The sequence below is a fragment of the Ctenopharyngodon idella genome, chromosome 7, assembly GCF_019924925.1.
Source record: "Ctenopharyngodon idella isolate HZGC_01 chromosome 7, HZGC01, whole genome shotgun sequence".
In the NCBI taxonomy this organism is placed as follows: domain Eukaryota; kingdom Metazoa; phylum Chordata; class Actinopteri; order Cypriniformes; family Xenocyprididae; genus Ctenopharyngodon; species Ctenopharyngodon idella.
This window is the reverse complement of record NC_067226.1, coordinates 48,507,799-48,517,730: the sequence shown is the minus strand read 5'-3', so window position 1 is coordinate 48,517,730 and position 9,932 is coordinate 48,507,799. Positions and strand designations below refer to the sequence as shown.

The window sequence follows — 9,932 nt, the reverse complement described above, 5'->3', positions numbered from 1 at the left end:
TTTAAGAAGCATTTAGTGAAGTATTTTTTAATCAATGTTGTGATCTCATTTGTTAAAATGTCATTGTTTTGTCTGTTGTCTTGCCTGGTCTGGCACCAGTAAACTTGAATGTAAGATCAATACATACTCCTTTTCTCAGTCTTCCTTTTTTCACTTAATTTTGCTGTCTGGGGAATTTCAAGATTTTAGATTTGGTCTGACATTTTTAAAAAGACAACAATGGAATGGATATGGGCTTAAAATATTTACAGGGGTCCTTGATTATGATTTGACTTTTTTAACTTTAGTTAGTGTGTAATGTTGCTGTTTGATCATAAACAACATCTGCAAAGTTACGATGCTCAAAGTTCAATGCAAAGGGAGATATTTTAAACAACCAGCTTCTTCCTGGGTTGGTGACATCACTATCACTAAAATTTACATAAACCCCGCCCCCAAGAACACACAACAAAGGGGGTGAGGCCATGTTGGGCTGCTTTAGAGAAGAGGAAGAGTTGTTGTAGTAGAGTGTTGTTGACATGCCGTCATTTTACGCCGGACTGCTTCACAAACGAGGGTCAATTCAACACTGGATTTGCACAAAAGATTAACATGACGGCACATGCTAGTGGATGAGTTGAATCAACTCCACAGCAACTACATAAATTTACCCACTAACCATTCAGAAACGTCTAAAAGTTGTAACTTCTTCCTGAGTCTCTCCATCAGTGTCGACTCCGGTTTGAACAATGTAAGGCTGAACACCGTTACTAACAATCCTCATTTTGGCTGCGTGAGATTCTCCAGCTTTGTTGTTGTTGAGCGACCGAAGCGCGAGCTGTTAAAGGGTTAGTTCACCCAAAAATGAAAATTCTGTCATTTATTACTCACCCTCATGCTGTTCCACACCCGTAAGACCTTCTAAGGCCTCACAGAGCCATCGGATTTGAACAAAAATATCTCAATTTGTGTTCTGAAGATTAACGAAGGTCTTACGGGTGTGGAACGGCATGAGGGTGAGTAATAAATGACAGAATTTTCATTTTTGGGTGAACTAACCCTTTAAAGCTCCGCCCTCTTCTGGAAAGGGGCCTGGGAGCAGCAGCTCATTTGCATTTAAAGGGACACACACAAAAACTGCGTGTTTTTGCTCACACCCAAATAGAGGCAAATTTGACAAGCTATAATAAATGATCTGTGGGGTATTTTGAGCTGAAACTTCACAGACACATTCTGGGGACTTATCTTGTGAAAGGGGCGTTATAGGTCCCCTTTAAACAAAGTATTGATTTTACAATCTCTGGTACTGATTTTTAAGGTATAAACTTAACTTTACCAATACACACATGCACACTTACAACAAGCAACAAGAAGATTTTGTCAATCACTTGGTTTCAATGTCTGCCAGTGCACTGGTTAGTCCTGCTGACAGTTTAGTTTATTTGGTCCAAAATCACTTTCCACATAGCTGTATATAAAGGAACAAATATATATTGTCAGTTATGGTGCCTGTGTTGCACAGCAGTTTCACATTCAGTGTGATTGCTCATCGCTTGAATCTTGTTTCATTGCGTCTGGTTAGTGTAATACTTTCCTGCAGTTCATCTTTTACTGAGTTTGTTTAGTGACTTTCAGCTGTGTGGTTATGTCAGTCAACAAGCCAGATGCATATAAACCTCGGTACATTCCAACAAACACAAAAAACGAACATGAGTTTTATTGTTCGGTGCTACCCTAGAGGGCAACAAAATGACGCAGCTGGATGACATAATCTGGAGCGTTTCCTTGAGAACAATCCGATGATCCCTTGCAGTTACACCACAGCTGTCTTCATGAAACAAAGCTGGAACAGATTACAGTTCCACACATTAATGTACCAGCAGAATGGCACCAGCTTCATATTCAGCAGGAGGTGTTCAGCTCGTCTGCAGGGCTGGATCTCTTGGCAGCGCTCTGCATTCCTCCAGGCTGAGCTGTTCCATGTTTTTGAATATGCTGTTGGCTGGTTCCCATTTATCCATCCCGTCATTGGACTTCTACACCTTGTTAGAGGAAACACTTTCTGTATTGCATAATTTGCCCAAACAGCAATATTCATTGGCATAGTTCTCAGATGTGTGTGTGCTGTTTTAATTATACATGCCACAATATTTAATCATGGAAAAAGATTCATTGACCATCAGCTTTGGGAACTATTCCACAAGGAAAATACTAAAGTGCCTTAATAATGTTAATCTCAAAGTGACCATGAATCAGCCAGATCAGCCATATGATATATGTTGGTCTGAGCTATGTATTGATATATGATAGGATATGAAGGTCATTTATGTGTATTTTGTATGACTCCTGTTTCCTGTAATGGGCAGTTTCAGTTTCAGTCAAGCAGGACTGGAGCTCTTTCTGGCAGCCAACAAAGGTTCGGCAGGTTCATATTTTCTCTCTGTCTTTCCTTCATTCCTGCCTTTCTGCTGCTCCCTCTCCTGCTCTATTCCTCCTAACGCTCAATTAAACAATCTTTCTTTTATTTTTTATTCAACATACTTGTTACTCAAAAGTCCTGCTTGTGAAAATATGCTTAGTGTATGTTTTATGGCCGTGTGTGTGTGTGTGTGTGTGTGTGTGTCACCTTTACCTTTATTTATATAGAGCTTTTTACAATGTAGATTGTGTCAAAGCAGCTTTACATTGATAACTGGTACATTGTTTGGCTGCACAGCAGCTCTTAAAGAATAGTGTCAATGCAGGCAGACCAAAGCACTGTTGAATATCAAATGTCAAGTCAAATGTCAAGTGTCCCCAACTAAGCAAGCCAAAGGCGACAGCGGCAAGGAACCCAAACTCCATCAGGTGACATTAGGTGGCAGACAAGTGGCAAATTGGTGTTAAAATGGAGAAAAAAACCTTGGGAGAAACCAGGCTTAGTCGGGGTGCCAATTCTCCTCTGGCCAACAGTGCTTTGTTACGATTCAGGTTGCTATCATAAGTCCAATAGGATCGCAACATTAAAAGTATTTATTTCAGTTCCATCCAATTGAGGATCGTATTCATCACGCCGGTATGGACGGTTGTTGAGGAACTGTGTCGTGGCTGTCGTGTCGATGAGGCCTTCACAGGGGATGATCTAGTTGACTCAATCTCTGCTGATACTTCAGGGCTGCGTTGTGGTCGTGTCAAGGTGCAGGTCCTTGGTCTCACCTGGATACGGCCCGGATCCGGTTGACTACGGTGAACCTCGGGATAAACAGAAGGACTAATATTAGCGTAGATGCCATTCTTCTTCTGATGTAACGAGTACATCAGGTGTTATAGGAAGTGTTCCCGGTTCCGGCTGACCTAATTTATGCAGCCTAATAATCCTTCAACGGATTTGAAAATATAAATTGATAATGTGTTATGTGTATGCCAGGTTAAAGAAATGCGTTTTTAGTCTAGATTTAAACTGACAGTGTCTGTCTGCTTCCCGAACAATGCTAGGAAGATTGTTCCAGAGTTTAGGTGCCAAATAGGAGAAGGATCAACCGCCTGCAGTTGATTTTGATATTCTAGGTATTATCAGCTGGCCTGAATTCTGAGATCGCAATAGACGTGAAGGACTATAATGAATTAAGAGCTCGCTCAGGTACTGGGGAGCTAAACCATTTAGTGCTTTGTAAGTGATTAGCAAGATATTAAAATCTATACGATGTTTAACAGGAAGCCAATGCAGTGTTGGCAGAACTGGGCTAATATGGTCATACTTCCTAGTTCTAGTAAGAACTCTAGCTGCTGTGTGTGTGTGTGTGTGTGTGTGTGTGTGTGTGTGTGTGAGAGAGAGAGAGAGAGAGAGAGAGAGAGAGAGAGAGAATGTGTGTGTGTGTGTGTGTGTGTGTGTGTGAGAGAGAGAGTGTACATGAGAGTGTGTGTTTGTATGTGTGTGTGTGTGTGTGTGTGTGAGAGAGAGAGAGAGAGAGAGAGAGAGAGAGAGAGAGAGAGAGAGAGAGAGAATGTGTGTGTGTGTGTGTGTGAGAGAGAGAGAGTGTACATGAGAGTGTGTGTTTGTATGTGTGTGTGTGTGTGTGTGTGAGAGAGAGAGTGTACATGAGAGTGTGTGTTTGTATGTGTGTGTGTGTGTGTGTGTGTGTGTGTGTGTGTGTGTGTGTGTGTGTGTGTGTGTGTGCGGCTCAAGGCACCTAGAAATTAACTTTCCCAAAATAACCCTTAATAAAAATTCACAATAAAAAAGTGAGTAAAAAATGACAAATAGACCTAATTTGAAAGTCAGGAGGAGAGATGGAGCTTCTGTCTCTGCACTGATTTTAAGACAGCAGTGGATGAGATCGAATTCTGCACCGGATTTGCAGGATTAGTATTTTAAGAGGATAATTGATCATCCAGTTACCTCAAGGTGACAGTGCGCAAGGATGAACAGTTCTGTATCATGCTTGATTTTAGACTAGAGTTACATAACAGTCTATCAACGAGTCCCTCCTCACACATTCACTAATGCCCAGCGATATATTATAATAATAAATGATAACCTGTACTCTTTTCAGACGCTCGTACACGCGTGTTTGCGCCGCCAGAGGGAGCTGTTACACTGCACTCAACAGCCGCTGTTACAGCAGGAAGCGAGATATGAGAGATTAAGCAGTGTTGGGAAACTCGATTCATTTTACCGAATCGGTTCGTTAGAACGATCTGTTCAAAAGAATCGATTCATTGTTCCATTTGAATCACCGTTTACAAAATTCCCCGCAAGGGATTTTTACAGCTTCTTTTTCGTATTGAAAGTAATTAATCTGAAGCCTACTGCTGTTTATTACTTTGCGTTTTTAATGAGATTGAGTGAAATAGTTCACAGTTTCAAAAGTTATCCCTAGTTAATAGTATAGGCTTCACTGATATAAATCAACTTTTCAGACAAATTTTAACACTGACTATATAAATTCTAATAAAATATTTCGTATGAAATTAGAAAAGAACGAAAAATGGTTCTTGATCCTGGCTTAAATGACAACTGTCAATCAACTGTATTTTTTTTTCTAGTTTAAACCTGCAAAGTTCTCAGAAATGAAATTTACGTTTAAGTTCATAATGAAACCCCCTCAGACTCGAATAAATTACACACGCTTTGCGAATCGGTTCTATCGAATCAGTAAAAAGAACCGGTTCCAAAGAACGACACGTTTGCGAATCGGACATCGCTGATCAGAAGAGGTGCGGCGCTTCAACTTCAAATAGGTGTCAAAACAGTGTCAGTCACCATCTCACACCTGCAGGAGGATTCGACGTGACAGACCTGGACGCTTTCATTTCTTCCCACAGTTTACAACATTTACTTTTGCTCTGCGCTGAGGATATACAGGAAGAGGTGACCGCAGATTTCACTTTTGCGCTCAGATTGTTCTTCCCGTGTCTCTCAGCATGGCTTCAACAACCTGCACCAGGTTCACCGACGAATATCAGCTGTATGAAGAACTGGGAAAGTAAGTATTAGTGATGCACTGACAGATACCTGTTAGTTCCTACCTGATTCTGTACCTGCCTTCGCATTTCTTAAGTCTCCTTTCGGCTTCTTTCATGACGTAGAGTTTCACAGGGACAGTGAGGAATTCTGATACTTATGATTCTTTTCCCGTTCTTTCAAGGGAAGAGCAAACAGCAGAATTCCAACAATGTTTGTATGTTTCCAAAACAGAGTTTAGTTGATGTTGAGAAGCGTGTTAATACAGATCTAGCGCAGGAAAAGACATTCAAGACCAGGATCTTGTTTTCTTTTAAAAAAGGCAGAGTGAGGAACTAACAGCTCCTTTAAAGGATTAGTTGACTTCAGAATTGAAATTTCCTGATAATTTCCTCACCTCCATGTCATCCAAGATGTTCATGTCTTTCTTTCTTCAGTGGAAAAGAAATGAAGATTTTTGAGGAAAACATTCCAGGATTTTTCTCCATATAGTGGACTTCACTGGGGTTCAACGGGTTGAAGGTCCAAATGTCAGTTTCAGTGCAGCTTCAAAGAGCTCTACATGATCCCAGACGAGGAATAAGAGTCTTATCTAGAGAAACGACCAGCCATTTTCTAAAAAAAAAATAAAAGGTTATATACTTTTTAACCACAAATGCTCGTCTTGCACTGCTCTGTGATGCTCCACGCATTACGTAATCATGTTGGAAAGGTCACGTGACGTAGGCAGAAGTACCGATCCAGTGTTTACAAAGCGAATGTGCAGAGACTAAGTCAAATGTCCTTTACAAAAAAAAGGTAAAACAATGATGTCGGACGATTTTGAATTTGAAAATGAGATAGTTTTTTCGCCCTACTGCGGTACTTCCTCCTACGTCACGCGTGACCTTTCCAACATGATTACGTAATGCGTGGAGCATCACAGAGCAGTGCAAGATGAGCATTTGTGGTTAAAAAGTATATAATTTTTTATTTTTTTTAGAAAATGGCCGATGGTTTCTCTAGATAAGACTCTTATTCCTCGTCTGGGATCATGTAGAGCTCTTTGAAGCTGCACTGAAACTGACATTTGGACCTTCAACCCGTTGAACCCCAGTGAAGTCCACTATATGGAGAAAAATCCTGGAATGTTTTCCTCAAATTTCATTTCTTTTCCACTGAAGAAAGAAAGACATGAACATCTTGGATGACATGGAGGAGAGTAAATTATCAGGAAATTTGAATTCTGAAGTCAACTAAGCCTTTAAAACTCTGCATCCTGCAAAGCAAGTACTGATATTATAAAAACAATCTCTTTGACTTCCAGAGGAGCCTTTTCTGTGGTGAGAAGATGTATGAAAATCTCCACTGGTCAGGAATATGCTGCCAAAATCATCAACACCAAAAAGCTGTCTGCCAGGGGTGAGCTCAGCATGTGCTGAAAATAACTGCTTGTTTACTACATCTGTAGCTTTAACTTAAAGTTACTGCACAGTATTGTTGTTCCACTGAGGGTTTTATTGCGGCTGCAGTGTAACCACAGTTAGGTCATTGTTTTTGGGTACACATACAAAACCACAGCGTACTGTTCTCGGTCATTTAGCGTTAAATAAATAGTTTGAAAGGCTATTACTGTTGTTCAAACTCAGGGTTGGGTTGAGCAAACCACTAACCTAAATGGGTCATGAACGGCATTTTTTAATTTTGTTTCCCAAGGTGCTCTTACAATGTTAGTAGAATTTTTACATCAAAAATGGCATACTGTAAATAATTTAGAAATAATAATTATATGTAATAAGGTAATAATTTAGAAGAAGTAAAAGGACATTTCTGCCTGATTTTTGCCCTTTGATTCACTCTGTTTACATGGGCGGGTCTCTTTTAAGACTTCAAGGATTAGTTCAGTTTCAAATGATAATTAGCCCAAGCTTTACTCACCCTCAAGCCATCCTAGGTATATATGACTCTTCTTTCTGATGAACACAATCAGAGATATATTAAGACACATTTAGACGCTTGTAAGAAACCGCCTTTTTCAAAACAAGTAAAAGCTTAAAAAAAATAATAAAATAAAACAATGGGGTTTCACTGATGTATTTTGTCGTAGAATAAAACTACCATTTCTGTGAAAACAGTTTTACAATCGTGTCTCATTAGAAATCTAGTGAAATCATCTGCCCACAAAAATGTTGGAAATTATGAAAATAATGCGTAACTGCACACTCAAGTTGGGTTGAAAATGAACAAACCCAGCAATTGTGTTGTTTTAACCCAGCGGTTGGGTTAAATGTTTGCACTACCTACTGGGTAGTTTTATTTAACTCAACTATTGTTTAAAAATTACTGTATTGCTTGCTTAAAATGAAATTAACATTTATTAATGTGAAATAAATTGCTTATTAATAAATGTTCACCTTTTGATTATTATTGTTGTCTCTAGTAATTATGTGTTTGATTTTTAATTTCCAACCTATTTTGGGTTCATTTTAAGCCAGACATATAGTAATTTTTTAAACAATAGTTGAGTTAAATAAAACTACCCAGTAGGTTGGGCAAACATTTAACCCAACCACTGGGTTTGTCCATTTTCTACCCAACTTGGGTTGTTTTTAACCCAGCATTTATTGCCACTACTTTCCCAAATGCACTCTAAACTCACAGCACTTGCAGAAATGAGTTCACTGCATTCATTCACTGTGAACTGAGCTGCTCTGAGACGCAGAAAACACAAGATCATGAGCTGATCACATGAGCAAAGTGCGCGCTTCGCTTTGAAACACACAGACTATATACTAATTTAATTAAATTGAAGTCTTTTGTGATTTGATAAGGGCACAAAAGCATATTTCGCTTTCGATTTTGGTTCGTTTGACAGATACTTTGCTTAAGAAATGGCACAAAACAACGCTAGAGACCTTTTATGTTATTATGAGAAGTTTTTAATTATTTTCTGTTCATTATTAGACTATGGCGGGTCGCCAGAGTCTAGGTAATAAATGGGAAACACTGCACTCACATTTGATCATGACATGGACCATTTTACAATGGAACTCAGTGCTAAAACGTTTGAGCATCACAGTAAACTGGCATAGGTGTCTTTATGTTACTGCTCTTTGGATAGTCAGTGTTGTACATACTCTTGCAGCTTGTAAGATAGTTTTCATTTTGTTCAGTTTTTAATGCCACTTTTGATCACAAGCAATTTGGATTAAAGGAGACCTATAACGGCCCTTTCACAAGATGTAATATAAGTCTCTGGTGTCCCCAGAATGTGTCTGTGAAGTTTCAGCTCAAAATACCCCACAGATCATTTATTATAGCTTGTCAAATTTGCCCCTCTTTGGGTGTGAGCAAAAACACACCGTTTTTGTGTGTGTCCCTTTAAATGCAAATGAGCTGCTGCTCCCGGCCCCCTTTCCAGAAGAGGGCGGAGCTTTAACAGCTCGAGCTTCGGTCGCTCAACAACAACAAAGCTGGAGAATCTCACGCAGCCAAAATGAGGATTGTCAGTAACGGTGTTCAGCCTTACATTGTTCAAACCGGAGTCGACACTGATGGAGAGACTCAGGAAGAAGTTACAACTTTTAGAATGAAACTGGACGTTTCTGAATGGTTAGTGGATACATTTATGTAGTTGCTGTGGAGTTGATTCAACTCATAGACTAGCATGTGCCGTCATGTTAATCTTTTGTGCAAATGCAGTGTTGAATTGACCCTCGTTTGTGAAGCAGTCCGGCGTAAAATGACGGCATGTCAACAACACTCTACTACAACAACTCTTCCTCTTCTCTAAAGCAGCCCAACATGGCCCCGCCCCCTTTGTTGCGTGTTCTTGGGGGCGGGGTTTATGTAAATGTTGGGGTATGTGATGTCACTAACCCAGAAAGAAGCTCATTGTAGTCCCTACCAGCCGTTTGTTGTAGTCCTTAAAAAGCGATTTCTGTACAAAGAAAATATCTCTTTGCATTGAACTTTGAGCGTTGTAACTTTGCAGATGTTGTTTATGCTCAAACAGCAACATTACACACTAACTAAAGTTAAAAAAGTCAAATCATAATCAAGGACCCCTTTAACGTTTAAAAAAATCACTTGTAGTAGAATTGAAAGCAACCTTTAGGAGCTTGTGAGGCTTGCCGCCCACTGTAGAGCAGGCCCATCGCCTCCCTCTTTGGTCCTTCATGGGTCAATCTGTCAATAGCATAATAGTCCAGGGGTGTTGTGGAAGCCTTGTGTTTCACGTCTGGCTGAGCTTCACAGGCAGCTGTTTGCTGAGTGCAAGCGTGGGACGGCTCTGGTGCTCCTGAATCGACTCATACTGGGTCTTTAATAGACTGTGTCAAGCTAATAGAAGAGATCAGTCCTTTGTGTACAGGAGAAACCCGTCACCTGGAATCTAAAGATAATCTAACGGTAGAAGAAGAGGGTTTGACATCTAGAATATAAGTGTTGGGTGGGGTAGTTGGGCATGTCAAATTTGAAATAAATTTTACACCATTTTTAAAACAAAAAAAGTGAACTGAAACGTGGACAG

At 39.9% G+C, this 9,932-nt stretch overlaps 1 protein-coding gene across 10 annotated transcripts in view; it reads left to right on the top strand.

The window, feature by feature from the left end:
• Positions 1-5,053: 5,053 nt before the first annotated feature.
• Positions 5,054-9,932, top strand: part of camk2d1 (calcium/calmodulin-dependent protein kinase (CaM kinase) II delta 1) — a 70,692-nt gene continuing 65,813 nt past the window's right edge. For 3 of the 10 annotated variants that reach the window (XM_051899425.1, XM_051899415.1, XM_051899420.1), the window contains exons 1-2: positions 5,125-5,444; positions 6,729-6,823. In XM_051899425.1, the coding sequence (XP_051755385.1) occupies positions 5,383-5,444; positions 6,729-6,823 (157 nt within the window). In that variant the 5' untranslated portion in view covers positions 5,125-5,382. Of the gene's footprint in view, positions 5,445-6,728; positions 6,824-9,932 lie in introns of all 10 variants that reach the window. The other 7 variants (XM_051899418.1, XM_051899416.1, XM_051899419.1 and 4 more) reach the window with 5 other exon arrangements.